An 18,011-nucleotide genomic window follows, 5' to 3' on the forward strand; every position below is an offset into this window, starting at 1 on the left:
TTGGAGAGGTGAGGTTTGAGGGCAGAGGTGCGGGACGTGGATGAGATGCATTGGAGGGCATCTTCAACCACATGGGAGGTGAAATTTCGGTCTTTAAAGAAGGAGGCCATCTGGTGTATTCTGTGGTGGAACTGGGCCACCTGGGAGCAGATGCGGTGGAGGCAGAGGAATTAGGAATACAAGATAGAATTTTTGGAGGAGATACGGTGTGAAGAGGTGTAATCCAGGTGGGTTTGTAAAAATGTCAGTGTTGAGTCGGTCCTCGTGGATGGAGATGAAGAGGTCTAGGAAGGGGAGGGAGGTGTCAGAGATGGTCCAGGTGAAATTAACGTCGGGGTGAAATGTTTTGGTGAAGTTGATGAACTGTTCGACCTCTTCATGGATCCAGCTGGTCCTTCTGTGGGTCCTCAACAGTTACCGCAAAGACTGTTCGCTCCGCGACCACCTGGTCAGGTCCATGCCCACAAACAAGCCACCCTCCCCTCCTGGCACATTCCCCTGCCACCGCAGGAATTGCAAAACCTGCACCCACACCTCCCCTCTCACCTCCATCCAAGGCCCCAAAGGAGCCTTCCACATACATCAAAGTTTCACCTGCACTTCCACACATCATTTATTGTATCCGTTGCTCCCGATGCGGTCTCCTTTATGTTGGGGAGACCAGGCGCCTTCTCGCAGAGCACTTCAGAGAACATCTCCGGGACACCCGCATCAACCAACCCCACCACCCCATGGCTGAACATTTCAACTCCCCCTCCAACTCTGCTGAGGATCTGCAGGTCCTGGGCCTCCTCCATCGCCACTCCCTTACCTCCCGATACCTGGAGGAGGAGCGCCTTATCTTTCACCTCAGGCCCCTCCAACCCCATTGCATCAATGTGGACTTCACCAGTTTCCTCATTTCCTCTCCCCCCACTTTACCCCAGTTCCAACCTTCCAGCTGAGCAACGTCCTCATGACCTATCCTGCCTGTCAATCTTCCTTCCCACCTATCCCCTCCACTCTCCCCTCTGACTTATCACCTTCACCCCCACCTCCATCCACCTATTGCATTCGCAGCTACCTTCTCCCCAGCCCCACACACCCCTCCCATTTGTCTCTCCATCCACCGAGGCTCCCAGTCTCATTCCTGATGAAGGGCTCCTGCCCGAAACGTCGATTTTCCTACTACTCGGATGCTGCCTGACCTGCTGTGCTTTTCCAGCAACACACTCTCAACGTATCTGTTTACCATACTGAAATACTATTTAGAAATGCAAATTAATGTCATTGACATGCTCTTCTTTCAGGAATATCATTCACTGATGCGAGGATAACTTTCATATTTGTGTTGGTGACCGAAGCCCAGTCGTGTTTCTTTTGCCAACACCCTTGACTCCAGACTGTTCCCACCTTTTCTGACAGCTTGTTTAGCCTCAAGCCTCCCAAGAAGCTAAACAGAAAACAGATCCTCAGCTTAGTATCAGCCAAAAGAAATCTATCCCGTTGTCTTGATACTGGCACCTGCCCAACTCCAACTCTGCTCTTAGCAACTTCCCCAGCTCCCATTAAGTGCTGGGCTCAACAATTCCGAACTATTCTGAGAGGGTAGTTGAAGCAGGCTTTGTCTGTGGGTTTTGAACTGGGAATCCTCTAGTGTGCCTGTTTAACACAGTGTAACAATGATGATGTTTGGACAATTATGATGTTTTGGGATTGTGCCCTTAAATTAGGGTAAATGAAGAAGGTTCAGGCAAGGGTAGCTAGGCTCTTGATATGTAAGATGTTGAAAGGTTAGCAGGGTCGGCAGAAATGTGGGGATTGGAGGTTGTAGTCAGATGAGCCATGATCTTATTAAATGGCGGAGCAGGGCCTGTGGGGACGAATCGCCTACTCCTGCTTCTCATTTTGTGTGTTCTGCTTTGGGGATTTAATTGTTATGGATCAAAAGAAGGCTAGATTGTTTTACTGAGAAAAAGGTACAAATAATTCACTGAAGGAGACAATGGCAACAACATCTGATTGATTGATTGATTGATTGATTGATTGATTGTTGTCACATGTACCGAGATACAGTGAAAAGTGTTGCTTTGCGTGCTCGACAGGCAGGTTGTACCATACGGAGTGCATCAGGGTAGCAGAACTGACAGCAGAATACAGTGTTACAGCCACAGAGAAGTTGCAAGGAGTGAGATCAACATTAACATTTGACAGGTCCATTCAAAGGTTGCCTGAGTATATGACGAGTCTCCCAAATTCCTGAACAAGTGCTGTAGCTATCCAGTTGCAAATAAATGTGCTGTAAACTGTCCATTTGCTTTTAAGATGAAAGAGACTTAGGTGTAGAATAGCTAATTAGCACTTTTACCTAAATACAAGGTTAACATCTTTCACGTTGCCAGGTGAAGGGAAGCCATTTTTGAGATTAGGTCACAGGCTTCCCTACAAATGAGTGAATATCACAGACAGGCATCCGTTCTGTGTGGTCAGCAGAAAGAAGAAGCTTCTTAATTTTGTAAATGACCATGGCTGGAGCCGAGGAAATGCATACTGCAGTCAACTTCCAGCAGATTTGTTCGGTATGACTGAGGGAATGAGAATTACTGCACCAGATTTTACTGCTGGAGGTGAATTTTTGAAATTCTTCAAAAACTAAATAAAGTGCTTGAAAGATGATCACTGGACATTACTGTGGATGGTTTGCTCTAGGGAATTTAGTTCTGTGAGGAGCATGCTGAATGATAAATATAAAAGGGGAAAATTCTTCTATGTTACTGAAAGTATAGGTAGCCACAAAAAAGAAATCATGTTTAGTCAATGGTGCTTTATCATTATCGGCTGCTGTAAATGTTTTAAAACTTGAATTCTTGTGTCATTCCTTCAGCTGTTAATTGGAAGTTTGAATTTCTATACAAGTTATTAACCTCTTCAGAAATTGTAACACCATTCCTCTATGTTATTCTCTCTTTCAGCAGCCACCCAGTTTCACATTTTTAAGACTGGATAAAAGCAAATTACTGCGGATGCTGGAATTTGAAACCAAAAGAGAAAATACTGGAAAAGGGCCAATTAAACACGAAACGTCAACTCTTTTCTCTCCTTACAGATGCTGCCAGACCGGCTGAGATTTTCCAGCATTTTCTATTTTGGTTTCATATTTTTAAGAACCTGCTCTTGCTGCAATTGCTCCTTTTATTAGTACACTGTAAAATTCCTGGCGTTGTCACATATATTTTAAATTCCACGGTGTCTCTATAAGCGATAGTGGGGACAGATATAGTCATCACAACTGACTCAGCAGTTCATGCTTGGACATGCAGCTTTCAAGCAAGTTGGTTTAATTCAATCCTTTTTTGTAATCGAGTATAACTGACCTTGAATAGCTTCAATAGACATGAACCTTCCATGCAAACATGATGATCCTAGCACCTTGCTTGGCTGTGCAATGTATCTTTTCATCAACTTTTTGTGTGCTGTCAGAGAACCTGAGAGTCATTTGAAATAGTTTGATTCCAATGCTGTTAGACAACGTGGACATTGTTTTTGCATTGTATAAGGGGTGATAGGAGCAGTAGGTTCAAATGTCACCATGGTAGCTGGTGGAATTTGAATTCAATCAATCAAAAATCTAGAAGCAAAAATAGAAATTGCTGGAAAAGCTCAGCAGATCTGGCAGCATCTATGGAAAGAAAGCAGAGTTAACGTTTTGGGTCCAGTGACCCTTCCTCAGAACTAAGAATGCTGATAACTCTGCTTTCTCTGCACAGAGTTAGTCTTTATTGGGTGGCACGGTTGCTCAGTGGTTAGAACTGCTGCTTCACAGCGCCAGGATCCTGGGTTCGATTGCAGCCTCAGGTGACTGTTTGCACTTTCTCCCCATGTCTGCATGGGTTTGTTGCCATGTTGCCTCCCACAATCCAAAAGATGTGCAGGTCAGGTAAATTGACCATGGTGTTTAGCGATCGGTAGGTTAGGTGCATTAGCCAGGAGTAAATGCAGGATAATAGCATTGGGGAATGGGCCTGGGTGGGATACTCTTCGGAGGGTTAGTGTGGACTTGTTGGGCCGACGGGCCTGTTTCCACACTCTAGGGATTCTAAGGTCTTCTAAGTGCATTTAGTAGAGGAGTTGGGCGATCACGTTGCGGCTGTACAGGACATTGGTTCAGCCACTATTGGCATATTGTATGCAATTCTGGTCTCCCACATTTAGGAAGGATGTAGTAAAACTTGAATAGGTTCAGAAAAGATTTACAAGGATGTTGCCAGGGTTGGAGGGTTTGAGCTACAGGGAGAGGGTGAATAGATTGGGGCTGTTTTCCCTGCAGCTTTGGAGGCTGAGAGGTGACCTTTTGGAGGTCTATAAAATCATGAGGGGCATGAATAGGGTAAGTAGACAAGGCCTTTTCCCTGGGGTGGGGGAGTACAGAACTAGAGGGTGTAGGTTTAGGGTGGGAGGGTATAAATTTAAAAGGGACCTAATGGGCAATCTTTTCACACAGAGAGTGGTGTGTGTATGGAATGAGTTGTCAGAGGATGTGGTAAAGGCTGGTGTAATGACAACACTTAAAGGGCATTGGGTGGGTATATGTATAGGTTTAGAGGGGTATGGGCGGAATGCTGGGAAATGGGACTAGATTAATTTAGGATATCTGGTCGCTGTGAACAAGTTGGACTGAAAGGCCTGTTTCTGTTCTCTTTATCTCTATGACTCACAAGACAATTAAAGGAACAAGTAGTAGGCAATTCAGCTTGTTCCGTCATTCATTAACATCATGGCTGATGTTTGGCCTAACTCCATAGTTATGCCTTTGGCCCATATTCCTTAATTCCTTTGCTGAACGAAAATTTATTCATCTCAGATATATAATTAACAACTGATCTGGAATCCATGCTGTTTGTGAACCAAACTTCCAAACATCCATCACTCTTTGTATGTAGATATGCTTCCTAACATGTTTCCTCAATGGTTTGACCCTAACTCTCAGACTATACCCCCCAGTTTTAGAATTACCAACCAGTGGAAATGGTTTATCTTTATCTGCCCTGTCTTTTCCTGTTAATATCTTAAAGATTTCAATCTTCTAAGTTCTAGAGAAAACAGGCCTAATTTATACAATGTCTCGACATAACTCCTGAAATCCAGGTATTATTCTTGTAACCTATGTTGTACTTCCTCCAAGGTCAATGTATCTATCCTAAGGTGTGGTGCCCAGATTGTTTTGTGGTGCCCAGAGTACACCACGTGAGGTCCATCCAGGGTTTTGTATAACTGCATCACGATTTCAGCTTCCATTAGCCATCTAGAGTGTTTTCTGCACCTGTTCATGATATTTTAAAGATCTATGAACCTGAACTTTTAAGGCTTTTTAGACATCCGCTGTATTTAACTTCATAACTCCCAGAAAGTACCGTAAACTATCCTTTTTTGGTCCAAAATGGATGACCTCACATTGCTTTCATTGAACTTCATCTGCCACAGATCATCTGATCTATCAATCTCACTTTGTAATTTTATGCTATCATCTATATTGTCTGTACTGCTACCTAACTTTGTGTTATTAGCAAATTTGTATATATGACTTTCTGTGTCATTAGACATGTTGTTAACAATTAATGTGAACAATCAGGCCTAAATAGAGAATCATAATGTCATACAGCAGGGAAACAGGCCCCTTGATCCAACCATAATCCAAACTAAACTAGTTCAACCTGCCTGTGCTTGGCATGTATCCCCCCAAACATTTCTTATTCATTTACTTATCTAAATGTCTTCTAAACATTGTAACTGTACCCACATCCACCACCTCCTCTGGAAGTTCATTCCACATGCAAACCACTCTCTGCAAAACAAAATTGCGCCTCATGTCTTTTTTAAATCTTTCATCTTAAAAACGCGTAGTCTTGAAATCCCCCCCTAGGGAAAAGATACCTGCCATTCACTTTATCTGAGCCCCTCATGATTTTATAAACCTCTGTAAGGTCACCCCTCAACCTCCTACACTCCAGTGAAAATGTGACAGCTATCCAGCCTCTCCTTGTACCTCAGATCCCCCCTTCCTTGCAACATCCTGGTAAGTCTTTTCTGAACCTTTTCCACCTTAATAATATCCTTACTGTAATAGATTATTATCATTAAAACCCATCTGGTTCACTAAGGTCCTTCTGGGAAGGAAATTTGCCATCCATCCCTGGTCTTACCCACAGCAATGCGGTTGATTCTTAGCTGTCCTTTGAAATGGCCTAGCAAATATCTTAGTTCAATGGAAGTTAGGGATGGATAACAAACATTGGCCTTGCTGACAATGCCCTCATTGGTGAAATGAAACATGTTGGCACTGGCGCTTAAATAGTAATGGAACATGAATGTGTTTTGCACCAGAACTAAAGTCTCAGTGCATACCTGTTGGATCTAAATGCATTGCCTGTACATTATCCAGTACTCCCAAAAAGCTGAATGTGTCCAAATTGACAAATTAGTCATGCCAATTCTACCAAAGACCCCAATGTGAAATTTTAACTGGCTCAGCACTGTCTTCATAGAGATAAAAACCGAAAGAACAGCAGATTCTGGAAATCGGAAACAAAAACAAAAATTGCTGGAGAAGCTCAGCAGGTCTGGTAGCATCTGCAGAGAGAAATCAAGGTTAATGTTTTGGGTCCAGTGACCCTTCTTCTTTACCTAAAATGTAAGAGTGACTAGGAGGTACAAACAGAAAATGCTGGAGGGAACCCAGCAGGTCTGGCCTTGTCTGTTGAGATAGAAACAGAGTTAACAATTTGAGTCGGATATGGCTCTTCTCTGGAACTGACTAGAGAATATTTCTTCAAATGCGACCTTCACAGCATGCTAATGCTTGAACTTAGGCTGAATCACACAAAAATGTTAAATCCCACTAGCATACTCCAGTAGAGTTCAAACTGAATTTTTAGCCCCTGTCCAAAGGGAAAAGTGCAAAATGTGTCTGCAGGTTGGGAAGTAGGGTTCACCAGCCCTTTATATTTTTGTGATTGAGTCACACAGCACGGAAACAGACCCTTCAGTCCAACTCTTGGTGGGGAGATGATGGCCTAGTGGTATTATCGCTGGACTGTTAATCCAGAGACCCAGGTAATGTTCTGGGAACCAAGTTCAAATCCCGCCACGGCAGATGGTGAAATTTGAATTTAATGAAAATCTGGAATTAAGGATCTAATGATGATCATGAATCCATTGACAATTATTGGAAAAACCCATCCGGTTCATTAATGCCCTTTCGGGAGGGAAACTGTCATCCTTACCTGGTATGGCCTACATGTGACTGCAGACCCACAGCAATGTGGCTGACTCTGAACTTCCCCCTGGGCATTTAGGGATGGGCAATAAATACTGGCCTAGCCAGCGCTGCCCTTGTCCCATGAATGAACAATAAAGTATTCACAAGATATCACAGTGCATTCTGTTTTGACTTGCCTACCTGACCCCACCTCCCTTTGAAGGACTCTTGTTTAAAATTCCCTTCACCTCTGAAGGTATGATATTCCATGTATCTCTCTCTCTCTCTGTCTCTCCAGAAACTCACTTAATTTACAACTGTAGCCATTTTTGGTTATTTGAGCCCAGTTTAAAAAAATATATATTTTGGAATTACATATTTAAAATATCCATGGTACTTAGGAATTCTGACCCATGGCATGATATTCTTCAACTAATTTCTGATACATAGCATGTACAATGAACTGGTTAAGTTAAATAGTTCAATGAGTTTTTTTACTCAACATCACATACTTAGATATATTGTGCCAGGTCATATTTACGCTACAGAAACGGGCCATTTGGCCCAACAGGTTTGTGTCAGTATTTATTCTCCACATTAGCCTCGATTTTTTTAATCTAACCTTTAAACATAATTTCTATTCCTTTCCCTCCTGTTTATTTACCTTTTTCTAAACTGTATCCAATCTACTTACCTCAGATAGTGGTGAGTTCCAAATCAACCTACTCTTTTGGTTAGGAGGTTTCTTCTGAATTCCAGTCTGAATTATTAATAATCATCTTATTTTGATGGCCTCTAGTTCTGTCTTGCCTGCAAATGGAAAGATTTACATCTGGGTTATCAAATACATGCCATGAGGTAAAAAGCCCTCTCAATTCACCCATCAATTTTTACTCTTCTAGAGAAAACACCCCCAGCCTGTTCAATCTTCCCTGATGGTTGTAATATTTTATTCTAGTCCCATTCTAGTAAGTCATTTTCACATTTTCTCCAGTGCCTTTAAATCTTTTACATAATTTTCAGGCCTGAAATGTTCAAAATATCGTCTAAATAGGTTTCTGTGTAGGTTTAGCGTACTGCTTTTCAGTTATGTCCCTTGAGAAATGAATGCCAGTACTTTGTTTGCTATTTTAGCTTTTTTATGGCCTTATTAACCTGGTTTTATGTTCTTATCAGAGTACTGAGAGCTGGCACACTTTCCGTTTCAGAAACTCTGTCAGGATCGAGCGAGGTCAGGTACGATGCGATTAGATCCCTGGTAAAGCTTTTATCCTTTGCCTTGGCAAGAGCAGCTTTTCTATATTGTGAATTTAGAAGTCCAGTTTGTATTTAGACATGGCATATTTACAACCTAAAAGTCCAATCTCTGCGTAGAGCATTGATGATGTTAATCTTGAAATTGCAATTGCACAACTGGTTGTAATTCTTTGGCCAAAGTGTCACATCAGCAGCAGCAAATTATGCTTTCGCGACTTTTTGGATTCAGTTTGCAGACATTTTTTCATATTCTGGACTGTGATATAGACCAGAAAGCCCTGAGTTTGGTGCACTGGTTAGTCGACTTGTACTCTATATAATTGTGCATCAGTCCTTATGGGCTAGTGAGAATTAGGTTCCATGCCTGTCGCTTTCTGCTATGAGCCTGGTTTCAAAATGTAAACAAATAGATAGGATTTGATGGAGTGAGGGTTGTGGGGGTGTGTTTTGGAATGCGGAGGCTGTGGGGGTGGGGGTTGATTATTTGCTGAAGCGAACTCACAAATTAGGTTAAGGGCAAGGTCAGTAGAGATGCAGTCACAAACTATTGAGGAATATTCAAGAATACATAAAATAGATACATTTTAACCAGAAAGACAAACTCCATTTGGTTACTGACTTAAAAGTAGTATCAAACCTCAAGAAAAATAACATATAATTGTGTAGAGATGGGAGGCAGGTCAAAAAAGTGGACAAAATATATTTTTAAAAAGCAAGAATTGCTAAACAAATGATAAAAAGAAAACATTAGAGCATGAGAGAAAACTAGCCAGAAATATAAAAACAGGTAGTAAGAGTTTCAATAGACATTTTAAAAAGAAAAGCGTTAACAAAATGAGCAATGATCCTATAGAAAATTGACCCAGGGAATTAAAACTAGAAAATAAGGAGATGGCAGATAAATTTAATAGGTGTTTTGCATCAGTCTTCACTATAGTGGTTAATCAGGAAATGTAAGGAGCTCAAATTGCAATCACCATGGAAGTAGTACTGAGCAATTTTTTTATTCATTCAGGGGATAAGGGCATCGCTGCTAGATCAGCATTTATTTCCCAGAGGGCAACTTACCACATTGCTATGGGTCTGATATCACATGTAGGCCAGACCAGATAACTTCCTTCTCTAAAGGGCATTAACGAACCAGATGGATTTTTCCTGACAATCAGTAATGGCTTCATGATTATCACTTGACTCAATTCCAGGCATTTATTGAATTCAAATTCTAGCATCTGCTGTGACAGGATTCAAACCCAGGCCCCTAGAACATTACCTAGGTCTCTGGATTAAAGGTCCAGCAATAATACCACTAGGCCAATGCCTCCCCACTACTTGTTGGAGCTGTGGGCTGACAAGTCCTTGGGTCCTGATGGATTTTATCCTAGACCTTAAAAGAAGTGATTAGTGAGGTAGTTGATGCGTTGTTTTTAAATTTCCAAAATTCTCTAGATTCAGGGAAGCTTCCATTAGATTGTGAAATAATGAATGTAGCTCCTTTATTCAAAAGGGGAGGAAGACTGAAAGTTGGAAGGAAACATACTATCTATAGAGGGTAAGGGATTCCAGAGGCATTTGGCTGGTCCAGTTTCAAAATGTTAGTATGCAGGTACAGCAAGTAATTTGGAAAACTCACAGCATGTTATAATTTATCCTGAGGGGAATTGAGTACAAAAGTAAGGAGGTAATGCTTCAGATATGTAGGACATTTGTTATAATAATGGTCTCCCTATTTAATGAAACATGTGAAGCAGTTCAGAGAACGTTCACTTGGCTAATACTTGGAATGGATAGATTATTTTATGAAGATAGGTTAGACATGTTGGACAGGTTTTGGCTGGAGTTTAAAACAGTAAGAGGTGACTTGATTGAAACATATGGGGAATTTGAGAGGCTGAATAGGGAATAGATGTTTCCTCTTGTAGGGGAATCTAGTAGCGGGGAAGAGATCACTGTTTGAAGATCATGTTTCATCTGTTTAAAACAGCAATTAGATTTATTTTTGCTTTTGAAGGGTTGTGAGTCTTTGGAACTAACTTTCTCATCGGGTAGTGAAAGCAGAGTCTTCGAATATTTTTAAGGTAAAGGTAGATAAATGCTTTATCAGCAAGAGCAGGACATGTTACCAGTGATGGTTGGGAATAGGGAATAATGAAACCAGCTGTTATAGAATGATGGGGTGGGCTCAAGAGGCTGAGTGCCCTTCTCCTACTTCTAACCTACCTGCCCCTGATTCACCATTGAATGTTCCTCTAGCATATGCAGCCTGAGTTAATACTTGAAGAATAGGCACCTTGGTAGGAAACTGGGAAATGGCTGTGGTACCTTTGTTTAGCCTGAACTAACACCTGGAAAGGAGGGGATGAAGAGGGAAAACTGTTGTAATATTGTTTGCAATGTAATCCCTGTGACCTTTTTCCATCCTGTCCTCTACCAGAATCCTGTACCTTTGCTCCGCAAAACAGAAATATGCTGCAAAACAAATGTTAATTTGCACAAATGCGAGTGTATTCTACAAGATAGAATGCTTGTGGAAGGTCTAGCGCTTGACATCCCTTTCATTATCAACAAAAGAGAACACTGAACCGTGCACTATTCTGAAGAACACTGACTCGTGTATTGTTACTAATGAACAAGTTGGCTTGTGTGTTCTGTTATTAAGGAGAATTTTGACCCTGTGTGATGCTAATGAGAAAAGTGACTCACTTGTACAGTTACAACATTGATGCTGGTTTCAGTAAAATAGAGAGGTTAACATGTTTTAACTTGGTTTTGAATTTAGAGCACACGGATGGCGTTGGATCATCTTGAATCGGTGCCAGAGAGGTTGAGTATCCTAGATGGCATCCGGGATTTGGAGGTAAGGACATTTTGATGATTGTTTTAATTGCCCATTTTCATAATACAAAAATGTGGAAACAATTAGTTGAAAATCCGTGACATTTTTATCGTGACATTGTAAAGCCTAAAGCACTTAATCTCTAACTGTGGTAAATTGGAGATAGATTTTGAAAATATTTGGAACTCCTTTGTCTCCAGGCATGGTCTCTTTATATGGAAATATTGTGTTAGAGCCTTAAGGCCAAGAACATTGGAGCTTTTTACTGGACCCGTACCTGGGATTCCAGGGTTGCTAGTTAAGATGAAGTATTGATCTGTGAAATACAACTCAATCTGTGAATTTGCCAAGGTTGTGTCCTTTAATCATACCTCCCTTTAATGGGAAGGACTACAATGGGGAAATTTAGAATTGCAACAGAAATCCTGTTGTGTGAATCAACAGAAAAATATTTTGACGAATTATAACCAGAAATAGAAGCAGAAAGTATCAGAAGCACACTGGAAGCAAATCAGTATCTAAACAGTAGCACTTGGGGGTAAAACTGCACGTGGGAAGGAATGGAACATATGACACATCTGACATTCCTTGTTTGATGTTCAGGGAATAACAATGTGTCATATAACTGGCAACCAATGTGATGCCACCTGATTGCACCCTTCCCAGCTGCAATTTCTGCATATCTGATGAATATCCTCTTGGACAGGCCGTTGAGGTTCTCGGTGTCAGGTTGAGTTCTTGTATTTTATTGCACAGTACAGTACAGTATTGTACAAGGAGAATATTGACCAGAAGGTTGGTCTTTCCTTCTCCATTTTCTTTCTTTCCTACTCATCTCTAATGAAGGCACTGACTCTCAAGTTAGTAGAGTTCCGTGGGTGGAAGAAGCCCTCTGACACTTGCCAAGGTGACCCTTCTAAGTTTCCTGCAGAAATGTGTGAATGGCTGCATTTCTTGCATTTTTTCCTTGCACCACAATATCATTGGTGCCTGGAAAAAGGTTGCTGTCTGCTCAACAATGTTCTCATAGGAATTATCCACATGCCAGCACTGATGACGGTGCATCTCAGAACAGAATGCAAGTGAAGAATGGATTTACTTTGAACTTTGAGTTGGTTGTATATCACAGGAGCACAATGCATTCAGTCAGTATGCTCCTGCATGTCCACTGCATTCATTGAGAAGTCATGATTTGGAGGAGCCGGTATTGGACTGGGGTGTACAAAGTTAAAAATCACCAGGTTATAGTTCAACAGGTTTATTTGGAAGCACTAGCTTTTGGAGCACAGCTCCTTCATCACGTAGAGGTGGAGTATAAGTTCATAAGACACAGAATTTATAGCGAAAGTTTACAGCGTGATGTAACTGAAATTATATATTGAAAAAGACCTGGATTGTTTGTTAAGTCTCTCATCTGTTAAAATGACAAAGTTGGTTTCAGTTCTTTCATATGTAAATCGCAAAACTCTTTGAAAAGATACATTTTCAAGTGAACTTTAACAATTGGTGTCATGTTGGCCCAGATAATGTATTAAAGGTGTGAGCTACACTGTGTGAGGCTGTCTGTGCCATAATGGACAGACTGATTCTAATCTAACAAACGGATCTACATAATCTTATATGGATTCATGTAGTTTTTAAGCAAAATAAGATGTAATTCTGCAAATACAAATTCACCCCACACACTTAGGGTTGTGTGTGCATGTAGGTGTGTGTGTGGAAGTTATGAGTGTCTGTGAGAGAGTGTGTGAATGTGTGTGAGTGTGCATGTAAAGGGGTATAAGTCTGTGAGGGGGTGCGTGTGTGCATGTGAATGTGGGAGTGTGTATGAGAGAGAGCCTGTCTATGAGAAAGCTTCTACGTTAGTGTATGGGTCTGTAGGTGTGTGTGTGTATGTATATATATCTATGTAAGCTATCCCAATGGGGCTATCAGCCTCTGCTCGGTCACTTTTTGTTGTTGGTCAGAGACCGCCTTAGCGGAGAGTCACCCAAAGGTCTGAGGTCAAATGTCCCAGACCGCTGAAATTTTCTCTGACTGGGAGGGAGCACTCCGGTCTGTTGATTGTTGAGCAGTGTCCATTAATCCGTTGCCGTAGCCTCCTCTCGGTCTCTTCAATGTACCATACCTCAGGGCATCCTTGCCTGCAGCGTATGAGATAGACAACGTTGGTTGAGTTGCATGCACGATGGCCTGCCACATGCACGATGGGAGGTGTCCCCACGCGGAATGGCGGTATATGTGTCGACACTCTGACATGTCTTGCAGCGTCTACCGTGACAAGGTTATATAGTGTTGTCCTGAAAGCCGGGCAGTTTGCTACGAACAATGATCTGTCTGAGGAAGAAACCGTAATGACCTCCTCAGGAGACAGACACGTGCTGCAACTGACAGGGTACCCTTCATAGTCCATTACTTCCCAGGAGCCGATAAACTACGCCATGTTCTTCGCAGCCTGCAACACATTATCAATGAGGATATGCACCTTGCCAAGACCTTCCCCACACCTCCACTTCTCACCTTTAAACAACCACCAAACCTCAAATAGACCATTGTTCGTAGCAAACTGTCTGGCTTTCAGGACAACTCCATACAACCCTGTCACAGTAGTCACTGCAAGACGTGTCAGAGTGTCGACACAGATACCACCTTTACGCGTGGGGACACCTCCCACTGTGTACATGGTAGGTACTCATGCAGCTCAGCCAACATTGTCTATCTCATACGCTGCAGGCAAGGATGCCCTGAGGCATGGTACATTGGCGAGACTGAGCTGAGCCAACAGTAGCAGATGAATGGGCACTACACAACAATCAACAGACCGGAGTGTTCCCTCCCAGTCGGAGAACACTTCAGCGGTCAGGGACATTCGACCTCGGACCTTCGGGTGACTGTCCTCTAAGGCAGACTTCGAGACAGGCAATAGCGCAGAGTGGCCAAGCAGAGGCTGTTAGCCAAGTTTGGTATCCATGGGGATGGCCTCAACCGGGACTTTGGGTTCATGTCACACTACAGGTGACTCCACTGCACTACACACACACACAGATACACAGACACACGCACACACACCTACTCATACACTCACACAGACCCTCTCTCATACACAAGCACTCTCTCATACGTTCACACATACGCTCCCACACATACACGCACCCTCTCACAGACTTATACCCTTTTACACTCACATACATAAACCCACTCTTTCACAGACACTCATAACCCCCTCACACACACACACACCTATATGCACACACACATATATATTTGTGGGGTGAATTTGCATTTGCAGAATTACATCTTATTTTGCTCAAAAACTGCATGACTCCATATAAGATTCTGTAAATCCATTTTTTAGATTAGAATCAGTCTGACCATTGTGGCACAGACAGCCACACACAGGGCAGCTCACACCTTCAATGCATTATCTGGGCCAACATGACACCAATTGTTAAAGTTCACCTAAGGATGTGAATTTAAAAAGGTTCTGCAATTTACATATGAAAGAACTGAAACCAAAATGTTCATTCCAAAAATTGAGAGTCTTAACAAACAATCCAGGTCTTTTTCAATGTATAATTTCAGTTACATCACACTGTAAACTTTTGCTATAAATTCTGTGCCTTACAATTGTGTCCTCCACAACCTCCTGATGAAGGAGCAGCGCTCCAAAAGTTAGTGTCCTTCCAATTAAGCCTGTTGGACCATAACCTGGTGTTGTGTGATTTTTAACTTCATTGAGAAGGCAGCGGTTCCTCTACAGCCGTAAGTGTTACCTAGCTGTCTTTCATTGTTTGTTCAGTCTACTTAGATTACAGTCACCGCACTTGAAAGTAATTGATTATATGTGAAGTGCTTTGAGAGATTTCTAAAAGATATATAGCACAATATAATGCAAGTACTTCTTTTCAGAGATATTTCAATGTTGACGGATAATTCAGTTGGTGATAGAAAAGCTGATGGGTATTTTGATGGTTGGTGTTGTTTCCAGTTTACGATGCAGCCACTTTTCTACCTTTGTATTTCCATTTGCGCTCCACAAGCCTGCAAAAAAAAATCAACCCTTGGGAGGAATGTTTCCAATTTGGTGGGAGGGGAGCATGAGAGGAGTAGGAAGCTTGTTGGGTTAGTATCCCAAAGCCGACCTTCCTCCCTCCAGCTTTTTAATCAATAAGTGAGTGCAGATAATGAAAGCAATTAAAGTGGGCTATAAAGATTGCAAGTTGTGTTGCCAACTTGGAAAGTTGGAGAAGCAAAGCTTTTTCGTTCTTACTTGGGATGTGGGCTGGCCACTCTTTGTTGCCCATCCCTAATTGCCTTTGAAGCTTGTTGCGTCATTTCATTGGACAGTCAAGAATCAACCACTTGGATAGAGAACTGGCTAGGCAGAAGTAGCAGTGAAAGGGAATTTCTCAAAATGGGGCCCAGTGACCAATGGTGTTCCTCAAGAACTGTGCTGGGACCACTGTTGTTTGTTATATACGTAATTGATCTCGAGGAAGGTATAGGTGATCTGATTAGCAAGTTTGCAGGTGACTCTAAGATTGGCAGATTAGCTGATAGTGAAGGGGCCTGTCAGAGAATGCAGTGGAATATAGATAGATTGGAGAGCTGGGCAGAGAAATGCCAGATGGTGTTCAATCCTGACAAATGCGAGGTGATAAATTTTGGAAGATCCAATTCAAGAGCGAACTATACAGTAAATGGAAAATTCCTGGGGAAAATTGATGTACAGAGAGATCTGGGTGTTCAGGTCCATTGTACCCTAAAGGTGGCATCACGGGTTAGTGGAATGGTCAAGAAGGCATACGGCATGCTTTCCTTCATCATACGGAGTATTGAGTACAAGAATTGGCAGGTCATGTTACAGTTGTATTGGACATTGGTTCGGCCACATTTTGGAATACTGCCAACAGTTTTGATCGCCATATTACCAAAATGATGTGAATGCTTTGCAGAGGGTACAATGGAGGTTCACAGGATGTTGCGTCATATGTAGGGCGCTAGCTATGAAGAGAGGTTGAGTAGATTAGAATTATTTTCATTAGCAAGATGGAGATTGAGGGGGGACCTGATTGAGGTCTACAAAATCATGAGAGGTATAGACAGGGTGGATAATGAGAAGCACTTTTTCCCAGAGTGGGGGACTCAATTACTAGGGATCACAAGTTCAAGGTGAGAGGGGAAAAGTTTAAGGGAGATATGCGTGGAAAGTTCTTCATGCAAAGGGTGGTGGGTGCCTGGAACGTGTTGCCAGTGGAGGTGGCAGGGGCAGGAACGATAGTGTCATTTAAGATGTATCTAGACAGATATATGAATGAACAAGGAGTAGAGGAATACAGATCCTTAGAAAATGGACGACAGGTTTGGTTAGAGGATCTGGATCAGTGCAGGCTTGGAGGGCCAAAGGGCCTGTTCCTGTGCTGTGATTTTCGTTGTTCTTTGTACTTTGTTTCTGTGGGTCACATATAGGCCAGACTAGGCTAAGGAAAGCAAATTTTCTTCCCGAAAGGATATTAATGAACCAAATGGATTTTTGCAAAGATTGATGATCATTGTCATAGTCACCATTACTGATGGTGGCTGTATGTTTCAGATTGAATTTTAATTTTCATCAGTTGCCATGGTGAGGCTTAAATCCATGATCCCACAATATTAGACTGGGCCTCTGAATTCTTACTTCAGTGGCTTATCCTCTGTGCTACCATTCTCCCCGCCACTCCCAATGCAGGTGACCAATGGAAAATCTTTGAGGTCTGAGCCCAGCATGACTTCAGCAACATTAGGAGGGAAAGCAACTTCTAGTACGTCAGCTATAAACAAAGGCAAGCACTGACAGGAACCTTCCTTAATGCAAATTCATTAGGTTGTTTTCAGCAAAAAGAATTTGGCGCCATTTCACTGAGGACATGTTGACAGGGTGAGTGCTGAAAAGATGTTTCCCATTTTTAATAACAATATGCAGGGAGTACTGGTTAGCTCATTTGGCTGGACGGCTAGTTTGCAATGCAGTAATGTCAACGATGTAGATTCAACTCCTGTACCAGCTGAGGTGTGGTAACCCTCAAAGAACCACCAGCCATCTTGTTCTGGTGAGAGAGCAATCCTAATTTTCTCTGGGGCTATGGCGACTTTATTCCAAATATGGTTTCACCAGTGCCCTATATAACCGACACACAACCTCATTACTTGTGTTAAAAAACTAAAAGAACTGCAGATGCTAGAAATCAGAAACAAAGGCAAATATTGCTGGAAAAGCTCAACAGGTCTGGCAACATCTATGGAAAGAAATCAGAATGAATGCTTTGGGTCAGTCACCCATCGCCAGATCAGAAATTATAATATTGGATTAGCTTTCCTAATTACTTGCTGTACCTGAATACTTGCTTTTTCTGTTTAGTGCACAAGGACACCCAGTTCACTTTGCATCTTGCAAATATATATGTTTCTTTTTATTATTTCTGCCAAAATGGATATTTTCACACTTTCCCTCATTATACTCCATTTCCCGGCACAGTGGTTAGCACTGCTACCTCACAGCGCCAGAGACCCGGATTCAGTTCCCGCCTCAGGCGACTCTCTGTGTGGAGTTTGCACATTCTCCCCGTGTCTATGTGGGTTTCCTCCAGGTGCTCCGGTTTCCTCCCAAAATCCAAAAATGTGCAGGTTAGGTGAATTGGCCATGCTAAA

At 42.2% G+C, this 18,011-nt stretch overlaps 1 protein-coding gene across 3 annotated transcripts in view; it reads left to right on the plus strand.

Moving 5' to 3' along the window:
- The window catches only part of LOC122553367 (centrosomal protein of 128 kDa), a 407,594-nt gene that overhangs the window by 356,417 nt on the left and 33,166 nt on the right, over positions 1 to 18,011 (plus strand). For all 3 annotated transcript variants that reach the window (XM_043696980.1, XM_043696981.1, XM_043696985.1), the window contains exon 20: positions 11,268 to 11,345. In XM_043696980.1, coding sequence (XP_043552915.1) covers positions 11,268 to 11,345 — 78 coding nt within the window. The remainder of the gene's footprint in view (positions 1 to 11,267; positions 11,346 to 18,011) is intronic.

Source organism: Chiloscyllium plagiosum, chromosome 10 (assembly GCF_004010195.1).
Source record: "Chiloscyllium plagiosum isolate BGI_BamShark_2017 chromosome 10, ASM401019v2, whole genome shotgun sequence".
NCBI lineage: Eukaryota > Metazoa > Chordata > Chondrichthyes > Orectolobiformes > Hemiscylliidae > Chiloscyllium > Chiloscyllium plagiosum.